General features: G+C 39.2%; 2 protein-coding genes across 2 annotated transcripts; one reads left to right on the top strand and one right to left on the bottom strand.

The window, feature by feature from the left end:
- Window positions 1–6,493: 6,493 nt before the first annotated feature.
- LOC119745959 (transmembrane protein 169-like) lies at window positions 6,494–10,427 on the bottom strand. Its single transcript, XM_038222678.1, has 2 exons — window positions 10,184–10,427; window positions 6,494–8,327 (listed from the first exon to the last, which is right to left on the bottom strand). Exon 2 carries the CDS (start codon window positions 8,193–8,195, stop codon window positions 7,431–7,433), a length of 765 nt encoding a protein of 254 aa, XP_038078606.1. The 5' UTR covers window positions 8,196–8,327; window positions 10,184–10,427; the 3' UTR covers window positions 6,494–7,430.
- A 1,686-nt stretch (window positions 10,428–12,113) lies between these two features.
- LOC119745665 (max-like protein X) lies at window positions 12,114–27,504 on the top strand. Its single transcript, XM_038222190.1, has 9 exons — window positions 12,114–12,264; window positions 17,676–17,742; window positions 18,818–18,916; window positions 19,170–19,267; window positions 19,764–19,860; window positions 20,791–20,890; window positions 22,771–22,855; window positions 24,280–24,396; window positions 25,293–27,504. The coding sequence occupies exons 2-9, from the start codon at window positions 17,697–17,699 to the stop codon at window positions 25,350–25,352; spliced, it is 702 nt and encodes a 233-aa protein (XP_038078118.1). The 5' UTR covers window positions 12,114–12,264; window positions 17,676–17,696; the 3' UTR covers window positions 25,353–27,504.
- Window positions 27,505–27,743: the final 239 nt, after the last annotated feature.

The raw sequence follows: 27,743 nt of genomic DNA, 5'->3' as shown, positions 1-27,743 counted from the left end.
GATGACTCACACATAGACATATGCCTGCCAACACTGTCATATGATCAAGAGTACTGCTACAGTTCTGATGAAACCTACTCAATTCAAAAAGAGTGGAAAAGAGAAAGAGCCAATTAACTTTTGAAGCATTGTTTTTGTAAACAGGCAAGAATGCAACATGAACTTGAATGTTTAATGTTTTCTCTTTGTTTTCTCCCTGCACACTCCGTCTTGGATTCTATTTGGATTTCATTGGATTTAATCACTCTGTTTAAAGGGAAAATACAACATTTGCAAACATCAAAAAATAAAACTACCAAATCATTTTGAAATACCTTGCTGGACTGTTAGTGAATGACAGTGTAAAGCATCCTGTAAAATCATGGCACCTGGTATACTGTCATTTTCAAGAAAAGTGGTATCTTTGTATCAATTTCCAACGCTGATCGGCCGATCAGCGTTGGAAAAAACTGGCTTTTTTTTCAAATACTGACCCCAATTGACCATCGCACTTGTTTGCAATCTATTACAAACATATGAACGGGTACGAGCCAGCTAGACTGGTTCCCTGACCTTACAATTCCCCAATGTATGTAAACTGCTCTATTTCTTCTTATATGGAGTCAGGGAACCAGACTACAGGAAAATGATTGTTTTTCTTGGTTTTTATAGCATTTTCGAACCCAAAACCTCAAAAAAGTCAGTGTAACTATATTTGCTATATATTTCCAACCCCCCAATTCCATCCATTTCTGAAAATTACAGTAAAAGCAAATGATGTATATTCCCTTTAAGACCGCTTGGAGTCTGGGTGTAAACGTGAGGCCATTTGGGCCATCCCCATTCCGGGGAGGGGGGGGGGGGTCCCAATAGGGGCCATGCCCCCACCCAACCCCCAACCCCATCTCCCCAAAAAATGTTATAATTTTCATGAAATAAAATAAAATGTTGCGTATCTTCATCACAAGCTATCAGCTTCACATCCCTTTTAGTTTTCAGTATCACTATGTGACAACAGCACAAGATCCTTTCCGATTTTGAAAAAAAAATGAAACCAATCGAGCCCTCTTGGCCCCCTCTTGGCCCCCACAAAAAAATTCAAGATTTCATCTTTATAATGCGCAACACACTAGCCTTGTCAATAATGAGATACATGTGCCAGCAATAATCTGTTTTATTCTGTGTCCTCAAACGTCCAGCTTAATGTACAAACAGTATGAGGCAGTTACTTATGTACAAATTTTACAGATGAGTAACATCAACAATAAAATGGTGTTATAATACATCAAAAATTCATAGAGTATTTATTCATATACATTGTACATACTCGTCGGTATGTGCATAATGATAACGTACTGAAAAACACTTACAACCACGATATAGGCACTGTAAACTTTCAAAAATATACATTTTGAAGGCGATTCAAGGCATCTTGTTAAAATGTATTCAGAGTTGATTTCAACTAGTACAGGTTCCACAATCATATTACAATTTCAGAATTTCCTTACCAAACCAAAGTAAACTGTACACATGCCACACCAGGCTCTGACCCTGCCTTAAGTTACAGAGCATCAGACTCCAGCACAATCCATTGTAACTCGCACAATGGAACAAATACACATGAAGGGAATGCACAGTCAAGGTAAAATATAGCAGAGCAGGTCATTGGCAGCTATCCAAAATGTAACTGATGACACTATTCTTGAAAAGCTTACTTGGTGTAAAGATAGTGATGGCAATAAACTCCCTGGGAATTATTCTTTCTGGCATGCTGTCATTTTGAAGAAAACCCCAAAAAGGAAGGCAATATTTCCACAGATACGTCAAGTGGCGCATTTTTGGAAATTTTCGTTAGCAGTTGCTTTGTAATTAGGTGCGCGCAAGCATTGATACAACGCACACGTGCGCGCAGCAGCTACTATTCGTCGGCTCTGTGCGTGGCAACGCCTAGCTGCAATCAGCTGAACAAGAACGTGTCCCAGATGTTGATTTCGGGCGCAATTCAAAACATGACTCTGCAACTTTTGAATAGAAATCGACATCCTAGAATTTTGTTTTCTCAGAATAAACAGCATTCACAGAGCTAAAACTTCATCAGGTTAGTTGTTAAGCATCCGTGTTTTGATTTTGAACACTTTTGTTGCTTTAAACAAAAGCAATGCACAAATGACAAATGGTCTACCCTACCTTTAACCTCCAAAAAGCAACAAAATGGTAAAAAAAGGCATTGGAGAAACAGCTGTGGAGCAATTCCAATAAAGACATTGACTAGTCCCAGTGTTACAGTCTACTGATATGCATAATAATAATGACCATTTAAATGGCGTCTAGCAGTGATGTTTCTGCAGCTCAGTGAGTCGAGTATAGCTACTTCACTGAAGCTCTTCTGTGTATATTTGTGGGTGTACATGAGTTTGTTTCTGCATTCAATAATTGAACAACAGAGGACAATAGGGTCCCCGATTCTCGAAAGGTCCCCAATTTGGCGATGTGTACAAAACATGGGAGGTCTTCCTAAAAAGTTAAATTACAAACAAAAGAGGGACAATAGGGGGTCCTGATTGCAGGCACATACACACTTGGGTGCATATGTACACTGTATGTTTGCCCTACCAGGGCCGCAGTAAGAAAAATTTGGACCACATTTGTGGATTCTCCACAATTCCTGCACTTTTTGGCACAACTTTCATTCAACTGACTTGTGGTCCCTTAACTACAGAACAAGCTTACATGTGACAAATGTCTTACAACTTGGAAAAAAAGTGACAAACATCAATCCTGATCCCGAGTTGTGAATATTACTGTGATTTTATGATGATGTCATCAGGTATGGAAATACTAGTGATATCTGCAAAAATTTAACAAATTCAGTTCGTTTATATAATTGGTAAACCGGCCAAATCAATTAAATTCTGATTACGTAAGCCAAAAATAAACACAAACATTATTCAGACTTTGTCACAAGATTGGAGACCCTTTACCTTACTTAAGATGTTACAGGAAGGTGAATAACAAAACACAAACAGGAGCTTGATCAGCAGTTATTGCCCAGTGTAGCCACCAAGTGTGTAAGCTACATGTAGGCATCACCAGTCACCTTGCATCACTTGTAAACAAACTGCACTGTAATGCATAAACATGCACATGTACATTTATGTGTTTACATATAATGGGCTATATTTCAGAATTACATTCAGTTTGAACAGATATGGATTGATAATCTGAAGATACATTTTTATACTACATTTACACTATCACAATATACATTTATACATGTATGAATATAACTCAGCCATGCCAAGTACAGGTGCAGAACTGAATTGTCAATGATTCAATGCAACTTGTACATGACGACTTGCAATCATGACAGCTAGTTCCAAAACACTTACCCATCAAAGGAATTGAACCTATGAACCACATTCTGCATGTTATATGCATTGTGCAATGTCAAGACTCAAGAATGACCGGTAACAACGAGAATCCAAAATTCCCATTTCTGTGCTCTATAGAGGAATTTCCAATCAGCATCATGGCCTGCAGGATCTCAGTGTTAGGCCATTGTTGGGTATTAGGGAGTTGTTTTGTCACAACATGAAGCACTGCACATGAGGCCTGCAGTGTCAATGATAATGTCCACAACCATCTTATGAAAATCACTCAAACATCAATGATAAATAAAGAGTTTACACGTACAATGTAACACCCGAACCTGTTAATATTTTTATGGAAAAAAATACCCTGATTTATTTTGAATACAAAACTGCAGAAAATTAATGAAAAAAATGTATCCATTTTTCTTTGCACTCGAAACAAATTCACTGTTAAAGTTTGCAAGACATGTTTAGGGGAATTAAACACGTGAAATTCACAACTGTACATTCACTTCTATACCATCTTGCCACAAATAATACATCATTAAGTTACATACACTGTACATGTGCATAGCAAAATGAGACAATATTAAGAGCTGATTATACACTGTACAAATAGAGGGATGCGTTACATTGTATAGTATAATTCCAGAAAGTAATTTACATACGGTAGTCCGACAATGGATAATGCTATCGATATTGAGTGGCCTCAAGTAAATGCAGATTTTCCACCATACTAGGTCCCACATGTACAATTATTTCAACAAAGCTACTACGGATGAGTGCATTCAAATAATTTATATCACTTTCAGAGCTGGCTCAACTACTGTACATGTATATGTGCACAATGTATACCCATGGCCAATTTTCTGAAGGGTAACAAACGTTCACTCTTTCTAAAAGGGTCCATGCAATAATTTTTTCTTAGGAACACATTTTGCACTAGTTTCTACCTCTCTTAAATGTAGAAAACTATTTGACATCTATTTTTGGTTAATGTTATTGAATGTATGAAAACTATTTGACATCCCTTTTTGGTTAGTTTTGTTGAAAAGTGGGTTTTTTTTAATCATGTTAAATTGACATGCCTCCTTCCGGACGACTGAGGGCACTGTTGCTGTGATGTCACTTCAGGAAGACTTTGTTCAGTTTAGGGGTTTTCTGTTCAAATTGTGAACTAAAAAATTGCATTAAAAACATTTGTGAGAAAAGTTTGCTCATTGGTTTACTGCCATGTACTGACACAACAACGAATCACCAAAGACAAGAAAATTTACGACAACAAAATATGCAAAATTCTAGCAACTACATGTATGTGTGCTAAAATAGTTGAGGTTTCTGCCTGGAATGACATCACAGCTTGCTCATGAATATGGAAATTTGCATTAGCATGAAAACAAAAAAGGCAACAAAATGCCCTTGAAAATGGCAAAACGAAAATTGAAAATAAGGTTACATGGGACACAAAGGTGCATTTTCAAGGATTGCATTAAAAAATTACATTGCATGGGCCCTTTAAACAAATACAAGTCATGTGTTGTTCCTGTAGTTGTAACAACAGCTAGACTTGTTTTTTAATTAATTTTCAGTAAATATACTACCCTTATCTACTGACTGGCCCGCCAGTCCATTTTGAGCCACTGTTTCCCATCCCAAATTCTCTGTCAACATTAGATCATAAACTGTTTCCCCTCTATAGTCTGTTATGCACATGTGGTGCAAACAAAATATAAAGTTTTTTTGTGAAGCAATTTGGCGATAGAATTTGCATGTGAAAACCTGCAGTTGCTTCAGATTTTGTATTTGATCAAAATTTGCATACATTTAACATGTTTAATATTCTTTCTCTTGTTTTGTTTGCTTTTGAACACATTGTACAAATTTGCTCACAAAAACTACACGTAATGCTATTTCAAAGAAGAAATTCATTGGTTCCCTGTTTGCTTAAAAGTTATAACGTATATTCTATCATCACATCATCATATCATGTTCTGAATAAACCCACCTATGCCGCTTGATTATTGAGTTGTTAATATGAGTTGTCATAATTACGTTTGTGAAATTGGATTTCTTCTAGTGGTACTTCACCTGTTTATTAATTAAGCTTACAAAACTACAAAGCCAACGAGATGTGCGGGGTGTGCTTTATAAAACAAAACTTACAAAGTGCACGGAGCCTTACTGCCTTAATAATGTTTCAACCATTAAACATTATTTTCAATAATTTTACAAGGTGCACAGTCATGTATCATCACAAATGATTTGGTGGACCATGGAGGAATGAGAACGAACTCACTATGAAACAGCTATGCCCGTATCAACCACGTTGTAGTTCACTATCAATGGGAACCCTCATTTGCCGAGTGTAAACAAAAGCCTGTCCTTGTACTTAGTACAGATGCAAATCAAATTTGACTTCCTGGAATATACACAGAATAACACATCTGCCTAAGCTGCAACGTGTCAAATTGTTGCAAATTAAAGTGAGAGTATTTGCTGTCAACGTCACAGATTTGCTATGCAAACACATTACCGTGGTAAGGTTTTAATATTTCTGGATTTGGACAAAATATACGAAAACCCTAACCTTGTGATAAAAAAGCATTTTTTTTTTTTAATGAAGGGGTACCTATACATTTAGGATCATCTTTCAATTGCATAGCGAAGACTTTACTACATGTCACTCTCATTTAAGGATGTGATGTTTACACATTTAAACGAAAAACAATTCTACATCCGTTCCAAAAAGGGACCTACGTTCACGCGATCTTCCTTTGAGTTAAACATACACAGCACCAATAATTAACGATGTTTTCGAACCTACTTAATTTACAAAACCTTAGAAGACCGCAGTACTTGATTACAATTGGGGTGCACGCATAGTTACGTTTGTACTTTTACAATGACTGCCCTATATTTATAATGTCAGACATACAGACATGCAGACATACATGTACATGTAATGGGCAGGCATGTGGCTAGAAACATTTAACTGTTTAAACAGTTCTTAGAATATTTGCTAAACATTTACAAAATGAAACCCAAAGTCACATCCTTATTCTCATTCAGAGTGTTCACGATGAGTTCAGCTTAAGATGAGTAATATCATGTAGACCATCAAGCCACTTTGTTGCATTATTTATCCCCTTAGTGACCATAGCAACCAAAACTAAATGACTGCTGTTGCTGCAGATAGAATAGAAAGCATTTTTTTTTTTTAAATTCAATCTTAAAATGTTTTGTCATTACCAACAATGGTAAGTCAGTCATTAGAGCTCTAGAAAAAAAGTCCAGTTACGTACATTGTACATGTATGTTTGTATAAATTGAGTGTGTGATTGAAAAACTCACGTCTGCCTCATTTTTAAAAAAAAAGGGCAATGGCATAAGCACTGTAGATTTGCACAGAGTGTTAAAAACACATACCGTAGGAGGCAAAGAAAGAGTTCTTTTTTATCATGTACACTTCACAAACCTTCATGCATCAATTCAGACACATTGTTGCTTTTTGTACACTACAGGTACGCTGTATGGTCCACAAACTATTAACAATATTTAGTTGACTGCTGTGATGTGTTACCCATGTATGGCATTTGTAACACCCGAGGGGCACATACATAGCACTGGAGGCGAGGCCGAGGGTGCTATGTCCCCCAGAGGGGGTTAAAAATCACATATATTCCTCAATCCACATCACAGCAGTCAACAACTGTTTTGTTATATCGTGCCAATAAGTAAAAAGATAAAGGTTTTCAATGCATAAATAAATGAAATCACTGCAGTGTAACTTTTTGATTACATGTACTGCGAGCTTTCCTGCTGGAATTGAGATTGAAAGGTTGCAGTTCTCTGCTGCAAAGTGCATGGGCCCTGCACATGCACCCTGCATGTGCGCGCAATATATGCAATGCTGTGATATGAGATCATTTTATGCAACGCGATGTATATGAGGCTATTCATATGCAACGCAGTGTATATGAAGTAAACAGTCATTTGTATAGACTGGACACATGGCCGTTCTAGACCAATAAAAACACAAGATAACCATGTTATTTGAAACTTTTGAGAAATGTTGTGGAATTACACTGGGCTGACTGCATGCGATATGGTTCTGCCTAAACCATCTTCATCATCATCCTCCAAGGTGATGACTTCATATGGGGAGCAATCCTGAAGGCCAAGATGGAGACACAACCATGCATAGAAACCCTTCTCTAAGTCAGTCACTGAAGTCCTCCATGAGGTAAGATACCATGAGAGTTGCTGGACGGAGGAATACAGTGAGATACCGAGAGCTGTCGTCAGGATGATCGGAGGAAATGACAGGATTAGAAGAGGACAGACAACGATGCGGTGAATCCATCCCCTCTCGTCGTAATAGTAAAGGAAAATGTTATACCAGGTAAGCACACCTAGATAACACGTGACAACTAATGCTGTTAGAAAGACGAATGGAATGCAGATGATTGTGAGTAGGATGATATGGGGACCTTGCTGGGGACTGTATCTACATCCATCATCATCATCGTCGTCATCGTCTGGCTGATCAGCAGTGGTCACTCTCTGGTGTTTATGAGGCTGGCCCAGCATGTGGCATCCACTGCAATGTTCCGTTATTTGGTCATGCTGGTGGTAGGGTTGTCTCACGCCATTTTCATCTTCAATATGAATCTCTATCTCTTCATTCGGAAGACGAGATGAGCATCCTCCTCTGGTGGATGATGTCCCATGACACTGGCCAGCACCACCCTGTTGTCCATCTTGTACATTGCTCTCTGGGCTGTCAGCAACACAATTATCAATGCTTTCAAATTTGACGTGCTTGTTCAAAGGTGCCTTTGGCATGGCGAAACTGAGATCATAAACTCCAGAAACTGCAGGTTATCTAGCACGTCATATTATCCTGAAGCCCAAAGCTCTTATTATCCTGAAGCTCTTTGACTGATCATACACAATGTAGAGTCAAATAAATTTTCCCTGTAGGTGAGGTAAAAAAACACAACAAAAAACTCAATTTAGTGGGTGGCCTACATTGTCATTTTTGTAGGATGGACTTTGCGTTGGTGCGATGTATGGGCTTTTGCCCCTCGCATACTTTTTACTTGTACATGTGAAGACAGTACAGTTTTAGATGTGGGAAGAAAACCCCACTTAGGAATATTCTGAAGAAAAAACACGGAATCAGGTAGGGACTGAAAACGCAATCCACATATTGGCCCAGCCAGGAATCGAACCCGGATCACAGCGGTAGAAGGTGAAGAAAGTACCTCTTCTTTGTTTCCACGCAATTTGCAAATATTCCAAGGTCGAAGCCCCCGCTGCATGCTACTTTTAAATTATTCAATGGCATGCATTTATAAGAAGTAAAAAAGTGAGGAAAAAACACAGCTCGTATTTGCCAGAAATTTTAACTGTGAGCATGGTGAGCATGTAGCCCCACTTGCGTGGCCTCCGTATTGCTGCGCTGTACGTTAGGCCACACACCTGGTTTCCCAACCTACTGAGGAGTTTACTCCCAAACTGGCGCATATGGACTCCAGAAAGATGTCTGAATTTCTCGAAAAAAAATGAAGAAATATCACCTAACCTACCCGGGGGGCAAAAGATGAGAAATCATAGAATACAACCATATCAGTGGTATATAAAAAAAAATGCCAAAAAAGGGTGCGCCAGTGTTTGGAATAAACTCCTCAGTAGGTTGGGAAACCAGGCGTGTGGCCTAACGTACAGCGCAGCAATCCACACAAGTTCCTCCATGGGCTAGATGAGCATGGTGAGTGTGGTTGGAAAATTCATCCCACCCACACAATCACAATGTCAACGATTAACCCCATACTGGATTTTCTGTGAGCCCCACACCAATGCATGCAAAATTTCCTGAAAAGTTTAGTTTCCCTGAATTTGAAATCTCAATTCTTTTTTTGTTCACCCAACATTCACTATGGAACTTTTTTGGAAGCTACTTACCATCATGACCAGTAGTAACCAGGAAACATCAAAAGGTCAAAAGTTGCACGACCTGGCTTAGCCTAAAATGCAGCAGTCATTTTTTAGGACAAACTCTGCTAATTGTACCTTTCATGGCCAATATCAAGGGGGGGGGGGGGGGAACAGTCTAGATTTCGTAATAAACAGGACTCCCGATGCAGCGTAATATAAACGAGTCCTGTTTATTACGTCAGATTTACTATGTTTTGTTTGCTGCCCCCAATGACGACTTTTACACAACGAAGTGGCTATCGTTACGGCAGCCATTGTTTAGCGCCCTCTACGATACTTTTTTGATACGCACGCAGGTATATAATTATTTGTTTCCCCACGTTTTAGCGAGCAGTGCGACGCTCAGACGATAGAGGGTAGGATTTTGCACCGCGAGGTTGCGGGTTCGCATCTCAGTTTTGCACTTGAATTTTTTTCCTTTTCTAACCTGAGGCTTTGGACATGTTGGAGGATTTTTTTTAAAAGGGAAATAAAGTCCGAATTTCATAACGTTCAAATTCACTTTTTTCCTTCTAATTTTATATTTTCTTCTCATGTTTTATAAAAGTTGCAGTCTACCGTAACGATAGAAAATGGGAAATGGGTTACGGCTGCCGTAACGATAGCCACTGCGTTTACACAAATTGCACGTTCGGGTCGAAACAGGACCTGAAAAACAGCTCTCAAAAGTACCTTTTGTACTCATTTCATGACAGACACAATAGTCGTTTTTATTTCATCACACCTTAGGCTACATTATACATATACCCGAAAAAATACATGTCTTCGAGCATTCCACAACCTCTTTAAAAAGGCATAGGGCCTAGGGCCTACACAACACGAACAGAACTTACAATTTACATTCCGCCACCGCCGGTAAACTTTCAGTCATGGTCCTGTTGTAAATCAATCATGTCAATAACTAAGCATGATCACCGATAAGTAGTACGTTACATAAATACAATGTCGTGAACTTTGAAGAGCCCTGGATCCTTCATCTGGTTCGATAAAATTAAAATACTTCACAGCTAGAAGTATAGAGCACAGCTGGCAAGTCGTCGACTGACTAGCCACTTGCCACAAACCCCGCGCGCGCGTAGAGGGCCTACAACTTAACTGTACATACGTACATGTACTGTGACAATCGTATTTTGTACACACACATTTCGCAAAATGACCCGGAGCTCGACGCTACCATTTTTAATGTAGGGTTACAACTGTCTAACTCTTAGAACTATTAGGACATATTTTAGTACCTGCAACTACATTTATTGGAACAATTTTCACTACTTTAACTGTTAATCAGTTATTCATTATATCAAATCAGCTCAAACAGCGTCTCAGCGTATTCAACTTTATAATTCATTTTTCTCCTTCCCCCTCCTCGAATGATGCGAGTCCGCGCCGCGCGCTCAGCTAGCTCAGGACATCATGACAACTAGGGTATTTTTTTGTACAGGGCCCAATGAAACGCCAAACGTCATGCATTAAATTGGTCTACGGGGAGGGCGCTCCTAGCGTTGAATAGGTAAACGCGTGTATTTAACACGAATTATACATCGGGTATAAAAAATTAATGTAAGCGGGATTGAAAGAAAATGAAGTGACGAATAAAGAAATAAATGAACGAGTGATAATATAGTAACAGGTTGAGATATAGCGATGTTATCGATGTTTATCAAATCAGATAATACAATGGTGTAGCTTTTTGAGGGGAGGTGACTGAGCAATGCAACCAGAACTCAAGCGGCGAAGAGGCCACATGGTTTTAACTTCCGAGTAGGCAGGTTTCAGATCTCCAAACTAGTCAAAGCCCCGCTTCATTTTTTTTTTTTTTAGAATGATAATGTTATATGTTGGATGGACTAAATTAAAATGTTACTATCAAATGAACTTAGGTAAACGAAGCATCTGAAAAAAAAAAAATGAAATCATACTTTGCTGAACTCAGTCAATGTGTTACACTGTTAATTTCTGTCGATTGTTTTCAGTACTATATATCTAGTAATACTCATTACTGCCACTTCAGACGGTCAATAACAATAAGACATACCAAGAACATTTCATTAAAAAAAAATCCACATTTTATTTTTTATCATTATGAATGCAATCAGTGCTCAAGTAGAACCCACTGCCCATAATATGAATAGATATAGATGATCCCATTCAACTGATGTATAATAATAATAATGATATTAATTACTTGAAAACGCGTTCCATGTTCACAAGGACATCACAAAGCTTGCGCTGTACAATTATTAAAAAAATACACAGTCTTAAGAAAGAAAAATAATAGTCATTAATAAAAAAAAAAAATTAATTAAAACAATTTATAATTAATTACATGTAGTTAAAATACTGTTGTACTGTTTACCCCCCTCCCCCCCCCCCCCCCAAACCTGTATATGAATAAACCATAAGCAAGTTCAACATGATGAAAAAGTGGAAAATATTTGGGGGAATTGTTCATTACCGCTCCCATCTCAAATCCTGTTCATGCAGTTACAGTCGGCTCATTCACAGCATAATACAGTACACATAGGCCCTACACTGTCACTTTCAAATAAAGCACTAAGGCATTTCCCCCTGAAGCCTTGAGTGGGGCTATTAATAATCACAGAATAAACTGCTTTTTAAAATGTTACATAATCTGCCTGATATGAAACAATAATAGTGCTTCGCACAACGCTGGAGCAAATCTTACCTAACAGGAACGTGGTGGCGCCCTTCCCCATGAGCCTTCCTGTTTCACATTTTTTCAGCGAAGTGTCCGATCTTCCCCTACAAAGTACGAACATCTGCTTTGGTACATATATGTGTACGTGTATGCATGGATCTTTGGTACGTGCGCTTGTTCATTTTGTTGTGAGAGCATGCAGTTTGCGATATAAAATGGGGAACCGATCGAAGCGATACACATGATCTGAGGATATAGGTAACATTTATCGAATAATATTGCTGTTTTGTTTAAAAATCATGTCGGGACAATATACAAAGGACGTTTTGATTTCAAAATGTATCGTACTTCGTAGTTTCGATAAAGTCATGTACAGAAAATAGTTTCATAATTCAGCAAACTTGCCACATTGTTTTACCGCCATTCCGCCACAAAAGCCCTAGGCGGCCTAGTCCCATTCGGCTGAGCGGATTTAGCATGCAATGTTTAGTCATGTTACTGATAGTTGTAATTTTATAGATCATAGAGAAAGGACACAGATTAATAGGCATTTCATACGTAGACTAGAAATGTTGGGCGCGATTGGTCGATGCGCACGATCGGTCGATTGCACTGCTAAAGCGATCTACAATGTAGCTTGACCTGTCATGCCTGTTACATGTGAATTCCTGATGAGCATGTCAGCTGGAGTTACTCAAGCTACAGTCGATCATGACGTTATTATTGGTCAATCCCGCTGCCACCAGTCAAACACCATTCCTTTCTAATTCTCGGCTCTGAATATTTTTTTTTTTAAAAGGTATAAGTCCGAGATAACCTACAGAATCAACCCATCGCACAACACAATCGACCAATCGCACAGATCCACCGATCGCGCCCAACAGTAATACTCAGTGTGACAGTTCCAGATCACTTTTTAGGTGTTGGGCCTTGAGCCCAACGAATGTCAGACAAGTCGACCGTTGAGACAACTCGACTCGGGACAAGTCGACCGTTGAGACAACTCGACCGTTGAGACAGGTCGACCGTTAAGACAACTCGACCGTTGAGACTGCTCGACTTAATGGAAATGAATACACGTGGAGCAGAAAAAGTTGCACAAATCTGTGGCAAGACCGATCATGGGTGCGGCGCGGGCATACTCGATGTACAGAGGGCGTCGCGTCGGGCCGGTGCGCCCCGCCCGCCCGCGAGGACCGGGCCGGGCCCGGCACGCGGGCACGTCGACTGGCGCAGCAAATGGGCGCACAGGGCTGGCAAAAACGATGTCACCGTGCACGGTACGGACAAGTTGACCGGCAAATGGGCGCACAGGCCCAGCAAAAATGATGACACCGTGCACGGTACGGCCACGTTGACCGGGGATGCGCGCACGTGGCCTTGAAAAAAACGAACGATGTGCACAGACAATCACGCTGCGCTATATCGGCTCTGTTATATGCAAAAATAAAAACTCATGTGTCATCACTCCCAAACGGCGATCAGCCGCCGTCAAAATCCCCGGTACTATCCCCGAAACTAGGCCTAAAACATGCGAGGCGACTTGTCTCAACGATCGACTTGTCTTTCCATTTATCGCACATACGGTCGAGTTGTCTCAACGGTCGAGTTGTCTCAACGGTCGACTTGTCCCGAGTCGAGTTGTCTCAACGGTCGACTTGTCTGACCCCCAGCCCAACACCTATTGGTTTTGTAAGAATTTACTGTTTTTGTTCTTCTCGGCATATTCTCAGCAAATCCTTCTCCAGAACTGTTTGGAAAAATGGAAACATATATGAACTTCATTTGTCAATACATGAATGCCCAATCCACCGCAGATGTGGTTTTTTGCAATTACGTAATCATGATGCCATCATGGGTCACGTGACGTCACTCGAAAGTTTAATAAATTTAATCTTTGAAATTCCATATAAAATCAACCGTGAGAGACCGGAACCTGAAATTTGCGGGAATCGACATGGTAATACATGATCTTCATTTTATGTTGTGCGCGTAAAATCACGTGACCCTTCCTTCCGGTCGAAACCGGAAGTGCCTAATAATTTAAAAGTGGAAAAAGATATGAACTTGCTTTTAACGATTTAAGTGTCTGCCTGGATTGACCTTTCAAAACAAGTAATGGGTGACGCCATGAAGTGTTGGAGCGCCCTCTAGCGGCAGGTTAAAAAACGTCAAAAACGCATTTTCACTTGATGTCTGTGGCGAAGTTTGCGGTAATCGCTTCAAAATTAATGTACGTGATGACCTTAATGCAGACAACACCTGTGCGCGAAAAAAAATTGATTACGTCATCAGACCGGAAGTTACAATAAAAAGACCTTTAAACCTTCAAAAATTGCTAAAAAATCAACCGTGATAGATATAATCAAGATTTGGCTAAATATAGCACAGTTAAAATAGCTCTTGAACTTTCAGGTAATGACGTCATCAAGTATCGTATTACAAGCAATCAAAGATTTCTAGATTTAGGCCTAATCTTTGAAAATCAATGTAAAATCAACTGCTACAGCTTTGATTTTGTTTTTTATGGCAATCGATACAATATTGCAGGGTCTTCATTTTTGGTATTAAGTGCAAAATCACTTGACCCTTCCTTCCGGTCGAAACCGGAAGTGCCTTATTATTTGAAATTGGCAGAAGATGCGAACTTGCTTTCAACGATGTGAGTGTCTGCCTAGGCAGTACTGTACAAACATTTTACAGGTGACGTCATCAAATGTTAGAGCGCCCTCTGGCGGCATGTTGAAAAATTCAAACATGGATTTAAACATGCATATTTTGAATTGATGTGTGTGGCAAAATCTGCGGTAATCCATGGCCCAACACCGTGTAGTTGTTCCTACAACCTCTAGTTATATAATTGCTGCTGTACATGCATTACATGCGCACATGTTGGACTTCCAGTTCCATGGTCCGACTCCATGGTACCAGTGACATAATTTCAAAGTAAAATTCCTCCTCTTCAAGTTAAAACCAAACATTGGACACGGACTCAACTTAATTAATTAAAGGGAAATAAATCATGGCTTTTGTACAGGACTGAAACTGGCCGACACAAAGTTACGGATCACTTTCGACACTTCTGGATCACGCATGCTGTGCTATGTGATACATGTCATTGTACAAATTCACCATTCATGACGCGCTCAGCGCGTGCGTCATGTGTCACGCCTTCATCATCTTAACTGCACACAGAACTGCATTGTGTGCATGGGTGATCCGCAACTCTCACGCGGAGATAAACAACTTCCAACTTATCGCCTTTTTTTAACATTTGGAAATTGGACATGAGGCCCACTCGCAAGATCAAGTCCAAATGTTAAGAAAAGGCGATTAAACTTGGGTCCAAGTAAATTACTTGGGCCTAATGTATAGTAGACTGGGGCTTAATAGCCCCATTAGTGTTGCTCTAATGCCTAACTACATGTAGTACTAGTCCAGAAATTGGGGACTCTCAATACTGTGTATGGGAGTCCCAAAACTTAAGGTATTGAAAACATGCAGTATAAGAAGTTGGAGCATGTTTGGACATGCACCAGTCCAGTCTTTGGTCTCAAATTGATATCACTTGACTTCCCTCTCAGGTGCAAAATAGTGCAGAAAGGTCTCTTTTCAAAATTGAATTGAGACTTCAAACTTGGCTGGTGGAATACTGAGGACCTTGTCTTTGCCTTATGAACATTTTTGAGAATGTTGTCAGCCCAAAAGTTGGCCTGAATTAGTTTGCATGTTTTTCAGCACTCAAGGTCCTATTCTGATGCCTAACGTGGTGCACTTTGATTTTGTTGCCTCTAGTGCCTTAATTGCTAGAGCAAATATTTCAGAGTCAGTGACATTTCATCAAGCTCTTAACTAAACATTCCTGTCCATAAACCTTGAATTCACCTAGGCCTACCCAGTACAAGGTTAAAAGAGAAATTTTACTTTTGGTGTGATTTTCCGATTTTATTTTGAAGTGTGCAATGAAACCTTTTAAAATGCATCCAAAAATAAGAAAAAGCAGGAAATCAAAATCAGGATTTTTTTTCGCTTTATAGGCCTATTCTTGTTTTTTTTAATTTTTAAAGGTGATGACCATTGACCCCTGACATTGAGAAAAATACAGCGTGAATTTGTGGACAAACCCCCTGAAAATTACAGGATTATAACTAGACATCTAGAGATACAGACTTTTTTTTTTCCCCTGGTTATTAACTGGGTAAATGTCAACCAAGTGAAAAAAACAGTACTGATTTTGATTTCTTTAGACACACGCAGCTGTCCCTACCCTGTGGCTCACAAAATGGAGGAAATCCAGTATTTGAGCCACATTTATTGGGCTTGGGCAACTAAGCCCCAACCATACAGCCTACAGTACAAAATACAATGTACATGTATGTATTTGGGATTATAGCTGTGTTCCTATTACAGGAAACAAATACTGTTGTGGATAGAGGGCCTTGATATGATTTTTGAGGGGAATTTTGGGGTCACGATGAAGACAACAAAAATGCAACACAAAATGTACTGATGGCGATCACTGCGACGCACCGTGAATGCACAAAGCCGAGCTGATACACATGGCATCTACCTGCCTTAAGAATTTCTCATTTTCTATTACGAAAAATAGGGTCATTAAGATTAAAGAACATACCTACTGTATGGTTGCAGGAGTCATTTTCTAATAATAAAAACACTCATTAAGGACTGAAAGAAACATGGGGCCTGTGACTACACAATTGCCTTGATGTATCGGTACATGTAGGCCTAGTAGGGCACTTGCACTTACAATGTAACACGGACTAATGTGAAGTGGTCTTAAGGTACCTTTACCATTAAGTGAATGGACTTGCAACACACAAAGCAACCATTCAGAGTATTAAATCAGTTTGATAAACTTGTCTTCCATTCACCAAATTGTTTAAGTCAATCTTGAAATGGAAACAACTTGACAGTCAACAAACTTTCCATTTTGTTTGAAATACTTTTGATACCTGCTGGTGTCAACTGGAGTTGTGACTGGAAATGTTTTTTTTGTTCGTGGTGGTGGGGAATTGGTTTGGGTTTGGAGGTGGGGGGGGGGCTAGCTTGACAAATGTTAATATGGCATTGTGTGCGTAATAGAGGTCATTTGAGCATGATGTAATGTTTGCAATTCTATCCATTAAGGCTACTCTGGCAAACCATGGCAAACCGATTCCAATTATTTACTATTGTGACGTTCGTCGTCAGCCAATCAGATTGTTTGTGTAGACTTGTTAGCCAATAGGAGAGAGTTTTACATTACACAAAAATATGGCGACCATTACGTATGGATCTACGGAAAGAAATGTCTACCTAGTGGCAGCCAAAGACCAGTATGTAGCACGGGGGTACCTTATCGTACATGAGTTCATGTTGGTAGCCAACTTTTGTTACAAGCAATCTGATTGGACAGAAATTGTATCAATCCATGTTTGGAATGAGTTAATCACATGAGCCATAATAAATGGACTCAGGTTGCCAGGGTACTGTCTTGGGACGTACAGGATCTTTGTAATATTGCCCTGGCTGGCGAGGATGATCCATCCATGGCTTGAAAATAAGCGCTTTCTGGAAGGTTTTTGATTATTTTACAAATTTTTTAATTCAGTAGCAATGTATGCATGTCTTGCTGATGGTTTGCATTGAATTCTTAACCCCTCATGCAGGGTGAACCAGTATCTGTCAAGATGTCCGCCACAGATTCCAGCTTTGCAGACTCCAGCTTTGACCAGAGTGAGTACTTGTATACATGTTCATGTAGCCTCATCCTGTATTTTCTAAAGGATTGTTGCCATCAACGGACATTTGACAATTTGTCATATGAAGCACTTTAAATTGGCTGCTTCTGTCAAAGAGAGAAATGTAGCTTCTGAACATGTTTGGGTGCAATTATGGTTGGACATTGGACCTTACTGAAAAGCGTGCCTCAATAAGGCACATTTACTCTGTCAAAATGTTTGAACTTCATGTAAATTTCCGTTTGGCTGAATGTTTCATGTTTCATGAAATGAAAAGGAATTCCCTGCAATAATAATTATATTTCAGTAATTTGAATGCAAATGATTCACACTACAGTTTGCCACAAAGAGCTTACCATGGAAGGGCCATTTTTGTATTGTGGGAAAACAGTTGACAAACACATTTAACAATATTCCTTTTTAAACAGGAGAGGGGCAATTTTACAAAAAATATTTTGGTTTTTTTTAGATTTTTTTTTTGGGGGGGGGGGATGTATGACTTTCACTGAAATGTTTAATGTGAGAATAACGATGAGTTAAGTCTCCCAAATTCAGTTGTGTTAGTGTGGTGTCGCTCGTTAACAATGAAGGATGGATAATTAACTTCAGTATAGTATATACAGGCATGCAACTTTTCCTCGGATCCACTGATTTCCTCGTTTTTTACTTCTCATGAATGCCATTACAAATTGAAAAACACTGTACAAAGTCTCATGTGGTTTGGAATTTCCTCGTTTTTTCCAAATTCCCAGTTGCATGCCTGTATATAAAGGATGTAAGACATAAATGTGAAAGGGGGCATCACTCCTATTTCTAATTCATGTGCCTTTCATTTGGATTTTAATTCATTTACATATACGTAAGACAACCATGATACTGTATTGCTACCAGTATATTGTAGGTGAGGAATTTGACGTGCACCTGACAGGTCATATGACCTTGACAATGGCAAATCAAAATTGATTATGCAAGTACATTTTTTTCCTCGATTTCCTTGGATTTCCTACATGTAGACCTATTATCAGTGATTTTTAGAATGTTTGTAACATTGATTGATTTGTCTGTATCAGGTATGCAGGATGATGATTTGCCTCTATCTGGTCCAACGTCTCGACAGAATAGTGCCTCCTCTCTGCCTGGGTTGAATGATGGAGGACTGCAGCTAACAGGTACAGACCGTGCAGGGCTAAATATGCTTGACAGTATATAGAAGATTGTCGTAAATGCACATTCTTCCTTTTCTAGTAAGATGGCAGATTGAGGGGAAAGGTGGAGGGTTTGTTAAGTTGAGCACATGCACACAAAGAAAGAACAAAGATAAAACTGCCATCTTGAGTAGAACTTCAAATAGTCTTATTAAGTCCACACTGTTTGCAGCGTATCATTGACAATGTAATGAGTGTTTTATTGTCGTTCCCGTAGATGACGATGATGATACATCTGATGCATTTCGTAATTACAAAGACAGACGGCGGAACGCCCACACAGCAGCTGAACAGAAGAGAAGGGATGCCATTAAGGTATCTACAGACCTCATTTCGCGATGTCACATATTGAGTAACATTTAGCTCATGCCTGCGTACTAAATACGTACATGTATATTACGTTTTGCTTTGACGTACAAGATGCAGCCATTGTGACGTTATTATGAACATTAGGTCTATATGCCATCTCACTGATTTGATTATCCCTTCCACTTTTATATCAAAATGACTTGTGCTCGTCAAATTGTCTGATTGGCAAATTATGCTTCGTAGTATACTAGGGAATAGTGTGTAAAGCAGATGGATGCAAAATTGAAGTACAGAAGGACTGTGCAGCTCTCTTCCCAACCGATTTTATCAACTTTTACCTGTTTGCATATTAGTAGATTCAAAAGCTTGATATTACACTTAAAGAGTCTGCAGGACTTCTCTGTAGCATTTTATTATCATGTCTTTTTTAAGATTCACAATCTGAAGTGCAGTATATCTTTTAAAACAAAAACTGTTTTTGGGTGGTTTTTTTTGACAACAGAAAGGTTATGAGGAGCTGCAGATGATAGTTCCAACATGTCAACAGGTTGACAGCGTAGGGTCCCAGAAACTCAGCAAAGCCACCATACTACAGAGATGTAAGTCTCGTTCTAGTGGCAATAATTGGACTAAGAATTGGACTTATGTGAGAAAAGGATCGAGGAGATTCCATTCATTACTGTTTGTAAAGTTCACTTTCCTTGATAGAAATTTCCAACATTATTGTACATGTACACTGTGTAGTGCACTGCACTGTCCCATCACAATGTAGATGCCTAGATTTCTTCAGACATTGCATGTATCTGAAGTCACCAATCTATTGAAGGAATTTTAAAACAAAGGCATTTCATTAAAACTAAGCTTAGATAAGCCACAAAGAATACAAACATTTTCAGGCTGGCATACATGCATGAACATCCTATCGTTTGTGGACTTGGTCTGTTGAGCTGCAGTCAAGTCTTTTTCAGACTTCACTGAGAATACTGGCATGTAATTTGGGATCAAAAGAATTTATTCCATAATAACAGATTTGTTGGAGTACTTGGGCTTTTGATAATGGGTAAGAATCTGAGTATTCAATAGGTTGTGCTAAAAATGTCCAAAGTTTGGGCTAATAATTGGGTATTTTCCCGCAAAACTTGTGTCGGAATGTGTGTCTAACCATTTGTATTTCTACTGACCCAAAGTACTGGGTCAGCATAACCTTGGTCCATAAGCTTGATTCCTACTACATATTTAATATTCCCTTGGAGATTCAGAAAAAGGACTCAACTACGGGTCTCATTGTATTCTTTGAAGCCCTCCTTAACCTTAATCAAATTTGGTTTGTATTTTCAAAAAGACAGATTTCCTGTAAATTTCTAAAGTTAAGAACCCTTTTGATATCTTTCCTCTTCTAAACACATTTCATATAATAATAGCGAAGGACTCATTGAAAAGTGTCAGATATTTGAAAAAGCAAGGTTTCTGTATAATTTTTGTTGTCCCACTTAGAGATTGAATTGGTCTATGTTTATGTTCTCCAACAGCGATTGACTACATCCAATACTTGGTGCAGCAGAAGAAGAAACAGGAACAAGAGGTGGAGAATCTGAGGAAAGAAGTCATGGCCCTCAAAATCATGAAAAGGTACGTCATTGACTGATAATTGGCTTGCTGTGTCAACCAGGTACTGATCTAACCACTGCAAAAAAAGAAAGTCCACACTCATTGGAGGGGTCATAATTTTGAATCTGATCGTCTTATGATGACGTCATAGACCTTTGAGGAATAAAGTTGGCTACATTTTGATACCCGGTTTGCTGCCAAAGACTGTAAATCGCCAACATTGACAACGGTTTATGAAAAATGATGCAGTTTGAAAAGTTGCAAATTTAAAGATTATGCGAGGAGAAATTGCTAAGCATAACCTCACATTGCCCGTAATTGGCCCCTTTCAACTGCACAGTGCCCGAACAAAGCGCGAGTAAATCAATTTGCATGCTCCCATGCATGCGAGCACTGTGCGATATGTATTCCCAGCCCGTTTGTTTCGGGCACTGTGGCATTGTCACGCAGCACTTTCCACTTGCGTACTCTTTAAATTTGCAACTTTTCAAACGGCATCATTTTTCACAAACCGTTGTCAATTTGGACGATTTACAGTCTTTGGTAGCAAATGGGGTATCAAAATGTAGCTAACGACATATATATAAATGATGTTATCATAAGACGATCTGATTCAAAATTATGACCCCTCCAATGAGTCTTTTTTTTCCCCCGGTGCTTATTTTTATACACTTGCAATCCCCACTCTATGGCCTGTTCTGTCAACCAGATGCTTTTGGGGGGAGCTTGAGATACAGAAACAGCTCCCCAAAAAACATGTTTTTTGTTTTTTTTGATTTACAGGTTTTTGCAAATTTGTGATCCTTATTATATCTCAACTGTACTGTCAAAAGTACAGACTGTAATTTTGCCTCTAAAATTATTTCTTTGGGGGAATGATGAGAAGAGGTGTATCAGTTCAAGAAATGCATAACCCAGAACTTTTACAAGCAAACGTTCCACCTTGGTGATATCACAAACTTCAAAAGGGCATAACTGAGCCGAGGAAAGTCTGTTTTCAAACATTAAATCATCATTAAATTTTGGGAAATGTTTATTTGAGCAATATTTACAAATGCTTTTTGGACCAGCCTCCCAGGATGAAGTGTGTTGGGAGGGAACACATCACATTTGACTTAAATGTGTTAAAAAACAACTTGAGGAGTAATAGTAGAGAAATACTGACTACTCCCTCGCTTCATTGTCAAATCAGCCAACTGCTTCGGAACAGTGATTTGACACCACTGCTCTTGAAATAAGCCATGTAGTATGTGGTTTGTTTCACAATAGGTATTTGCAGTGTGGGCATTTATCTTTTCCAAAAAGTTTTAATTGATGACCATCTCCAGTGATGTTGATGCTTTTTGCAGTCTTTGCATTTTGTCCATACATTTGTGCATGCCTGCGTGCGTGACAAAGTTTCATAACTATGTGATTGAAAATCGCAATATTTTTTTGCATTAACCCTTACTCTCTGAGGGTAGTTTACTGCATGTCAGTTGGTTATGCCAATGCCCTCCAGCTGCAGTTTATTGGCAGATAGTTTGTCTTAACAGTGAAGGCTCCAATTGGCAGGAGTTGGAGGCCCTGGAGGGTGCCTGATACTGACCAGCTGGGGGCACTCACTTTGTTATCAGAGGACTCTCATTGTTCTCTGTGGCATGTATTGGAGTGCCTGTCCAGTTACCCTTGAAATGACATGGCAGATATTGGAGGGCCATGCAAAAAACATAGGAGATTTTCTTGAGGCACATATTGGCATGCGTTGGAGGGTCTAGTAGGGTAAGGGTTAATGACATAATTACATTTCCCCAGTGACCCAACTCCTTCCATCCCCAACCCCACCCCACCCCACCCAGAATAGAGACAGTTAGGTATATGCCTCTTTAATGACATATTTCCTTTTCTTTTGAATCATACAGTAATTATGAACAGATTGTCAAAGCTCACCAAAACACACCAGGTCAGGGCCAGAACCAAGTGTCTGACCAGGTCAAGTTTAATGTGGTAAGTATACCCAGGCAGCCCTAACAGCATTGTATTCGGTTACTCCATTAGCACTTGTATTACACTGTAATAAGTTATCCCGCGAGCACGAGTGGAACACAGTGTACAATGTAGTGCGTCTGTGTCCCACCGGCCATGTGGGACGCGGACGTACTACATTTTCCGTGTTCCGCAAATGCGATAACGAATTTATCTTCAAGCAAACTTGACGCACAGTAAAGTTGGAGCTAGCACTCTTTACGCGAACTTTTAGCGGTTTAGCTCATGCAGCTGGAATGTCGCTCGCATCTTGATATACCGGTAGCGCAAAATGCAGGGTGCGATACAGTATAACATCACACTGTTGTTGCCATGGATCGACCAATCAGGATCGAGGATACAAGTTTGCTTGAAGACAATACACTTTATAACACACCTCTTGCTGTTTCTTTATCCTGGTTGATTGAAACACGGTACAGTATAGTATATTGAGTATACTCAAAATTTTTGACTGGTTACAGCGCCCTCTGAAAGTTCAACTCAAAAACTGAATCTAGGGGGAAAAGTGTTTCTTTAAAAAGTGTTTCTTTAATTGTTGAATTGCTTATGAGTTAATTGTTGAATGAAAACAGTTCAGTTATAAAACCCTGAAAAGTTTCTTTTCTTGTTTTATATTTTGGACAGAGGTGAGTTATAAAACACATATGGACTGGCATCATTTGGTCACTAGTGCACGTCTATGCCCCCCTTGGGACTGTGAGTGACCAGAACAGGGTCAATAGGACCCTCTTCTGGTCACTCACAGTCCCTCGGGGTATATAGAATATATAGCTCTTTGCAGCCATTTCAGCGCAAAGCAGCTAAAATCAGTCACAGTAACCATCTCTCAGGCATGCAACTTTTCCTTGGATCCGCCGATTTCCTCGTTTTTTACTTCTCATGAATGCTATTACAAATTCAAAAACACTTTACAAAGTCTTGTGTGGTTTGGAACTTTCTCGTTTTTTTCTAAATTCCCAGTTGCATGCCTGATCTCTGCCCTCACAGGTACCCATTTACTCCTGGGTGGGGAGAAGTAATTAGTGACAAAGTGCCTTGCCCAAGGGCAATGCACCATAGCCCCAGGCTGGACTCGAACTCACAACCTGCGGAATTACCCACAGACCACAAATTCAATGCTCCAGACATTATAGCTAAGTCCACCACATGTCCACCACAACAAGCCCAGTCACAAATAGATCACATGTCAAATTACAAGTCATAAGTAACAGGGCCTGAATAACACAGTTGTCGTAGTTCATTTGAATAGCTTGTGACTTGAGATGTGATGTCTTGTGATTGACTTGTAAGGGCTTGTGATGGACTTGACTAACACTGCTCTGCATTCCTACCCAAAGGCCACCCCATTGAACTGTGCCTTTCCTATCTGTTGTCTCTGCCCATAGTTCCGTGCCATCATGGATTCCCAGTTCCAGTCTTTTAATGAATCCATCTCAGTAGCCAGTTTTGCAGAGCTCTCAGCGTGTGTGTTCAGCTGGCTAGAAGAATACTGCAAACCACAGGTATGTAACATGACATACCAAAGACGTAATGTCCTGTGTAATTGACTATGAAAATATTGATTGCTAGGGTGATCCATTGAATGTTCCTTTTTCACATGGAAAAAAAAGGTGAGGGAAGTACAATGCTCCAGTTCTGTTTAAATGCCTATTTGTCTCAAACCACTCTAACAGCCAAGAAATGAATTGGAGTTACACAAAAAACAATTGCCAAATTTTAACTTTACTGAAGAAATGTACAAAAAAGGGAGTGCTGTGCTTGGTGAGAACAAATGCTGCCCTCTGTTGATCAGTGTTGGTAATTCCAACAGTGTCTGCAACTGTTTTTCTTTTACACTTAGTAATTGTAATTTTTTTACTTTGAGTATGGATACGACAGTGATATTTTAACAGGTTGATATTCAAAATGTGTATGTTTTATACTTTTGTTTTTATTTCCTAAATAAAAACATTTACCTTGTTGTGTTTGTCAGCTGGGACAGGATCTAAATTTCATGGACCCTGTGCTTGCACAAAAGTGAAGGGTGTGTAACTTAGGGAGAGCATGTGAAGGACACTCAGTTGATTCACACACACTGTTCATCATGTAGATAATATACTTGTATACCAGCATGCATTAGACAAGATACCATCCATTGGTCCTTCAATATCGACACTCTTTGTCACATTTAATCAGCTATCTTGAAATGCAAATGTAGTGTTTTTTTTCTGTTCAAGTGTTTTATTGATTTTGTTTTGTTAAATTGGTATTGGCACCTAGTCATGCTAGTGGTTGTTTGTCATCCCTTATCATTCACATCTTGAAAGACCTGAAATAATCAGTGGTGTTTTCTGTAGCCCATAGTATGGTAAAACCATTGACATATTGCTGTTTTATACTTGTGATGTTTTCTTTTCAGACATTACGGGAGCTTGTCTTCAATGTATTGAGGAAACTTCATCAAAACCAGGCTTTCTGATCAGACAGCGGATCAAAATCTCAGCCCAGTATGCGGTTTAGTCCCTGCTTTCTGTATAATGACATTAATTTATTGTAAAGTGAGCTTTTTCGACCATGACAGAAGATGTTTACACTAAAAAAGGAAAAATTTGTGAAGAAGTTTTGATTTTGAAAAGAGGGTAAAGAGCAAACTGACACCTGTATTCATTTTGAAATGCATCCAGCAACTGGAAACCATGTGTGGTTGTGTTGTACAGATCCAAATGGGTTATGAAATGTAACAATATGTGAAATGGTTCACTTTCATTTTATGATTTTGTGCTGCTTTTGGAAATAGCTTTTATTGAATGCTTGAAATGAATGACCATGAGCAGAAACACTGCATATTTTTATGGAAATGAAAGCAAAAGACATGATTGTCACTGTTTCACAGTCCTCCGAGTTGAGTAACGCATTGGAGCAAAACTTGCTTGTTTTTGGTGTGGTTATACATGTACATATGTATTTAGGGTGTGGATTGTTGGACCGAATGTCACTTGTAAAATTCCAAGATATTTAGCAATTGGAAAAGAATTATTCCGTATTTCGACTCATATTACATTAGAAAAAAAGATTCTAAATTCCAGATGTGTTTTTTTTTGTAAACTAAATGGGTCAAGGAAAATGGAATTGAGCAAATGGGTGTGCCTATTAAACTAGGTATTAAATGTAATTCATTCAAATTTTATCCTTTTTGGCTAGGCAGATGACTAAACTTCTTAATTTAAAGTAATATTAACAAAAACCAATTGGGCCAGTTAGCATGGAAGTTTTGAAAAATAAGGCACAGAAAATGAAACAGAAGAAGATATTTCACCCTCAACACTATTCCCTTGGACAAATGCCAGTTGGAAAGGGTCAAAACCTCTGATTCCAGCCAGCTATAAACAATGGATGATTTTTACAACAAACTTCAATAACAAATCCCAACTTGAACATAAGTCAAATTGATTATTGTCATGGCAAAAATGAGGGTAATAGTAACTTTCAGACTTGGGCAACACTAATGGTTTCCTGAGGAGTTTGGATTGGTGAAGTTGCTGGATAGACAACAATTTTGTTTCAAAAGGAATTATGTAATGCAGGTTACAGCGATTTCATCATTCAAAAGCTTTCAGTGAGATCAATTTGATGCTATTAATTCAGTACACAAGTACCCCAGCAATGCTTCCAAAGAGAAACATGGGGGGACCACTGCATTGCTGATGATGCCTGACACTCATGTGAAGATGCCATAGGTTTGTGTGCATTCAGAATCAGTTGAATTATGCATACTGACACCCATATGAGCACAGACCAGTGTGAATAGACAGCATGTCCCTCCCACGAGAGCTCTTTGTGATTGATGTCTAATGTCCATGCAGAGTCCATGGTAATCAATGCAAAAAGTGCTTAAAAATCCACAATGTAGTACTGATTTGTGTCAGCATTTGATATGGACCCATTTGTTTTACTTCAGATCTTGAAATGATAAATCAATGCGGCAGAATGTTTGTAGAAGACACACTTCACTTGTTCCAGACATTAGATTCCTTTTACATTGCATTGTCCTTTGTATGCGCCTTAACGTAGCACAGCCACAGAATGCAAACAATCATTTAAACAGCCTGGTGCATTTCAGGTGTTGAGAAAAAAAAAGGGAAATTATTAAATCTTTTATATATACATTTCAATGTTTATATCCTAACAAAGTTACCTAAAGACCTAAAGAAAGAGATATCGGCCTAGTATGGACAATTTTCATTAGTCATTACTATTTTGTTCAGTGTATCCTGAATACTTGCAAGGTGTTGTGATCATATCATATATTTAGGAACATTTCCATGAATGTCCTGCAGGCATGCAACTTTTCCTCAGATCGGCTGATTTCCTTGTTTTTACTTCCCATGTGTGCCGTTGAAAATAGAAAAACACTGTACAAAGTCTTGGAAAGACTTGAATTTCCCCTTTTTTGTGACTTCCCAGTTGCATGCCTGGTCCTGGGAAGTTGGATATTTTCCAAGTTTAGAGCATCCCATCACGACGTGATTAAGTGTCTGTGTGATACGCCCAACAGGAAATAAAAAAGGTACATGTATTTGCCGAGTCATGACCTGGTTGATGAGTCAGTTGTTTATTTTTGTGATGGTGAATGCCACGAGTCATTTTGCTGCAGTGTTATGGGGAACCCTCATAGCATACTTTGTGGTGAAAGACCATTTGGATCTTATTGGGCCAAGTTATATCATATATCAGAATGATTTTGCGAGTACATACAATGGCTAACAAGGTGGTTCTGGAACAGCGCGTCTCGCCTGCTTTTGCGATTATCTTTAAAGAGTGACCTCTGACTTTGGTGTGTGACCTTTGACCTCATGTGAAGGTTCCCATG

Source organism: Patiria miniata, unplaced genomic scaffold, assembly GCF_015706575.1.
Source record: "Patiria miniata isolate m_02_andy unplaced genomic scaffold, ASM1570657v1 HiC_scaffold_7, whole genome shotgun sequence".
Classification (NCBI taxonomy): Eukaryota; Metazoa; Echinodermata; class Asteroidea; order Valvatida; family Asterinidae; genus Patiria; species Patiria miniata.
Note: the sequence above shows the minus strand (reverse complement) of the source record. Positions and strands in the feature narration are given on the sequence as shown.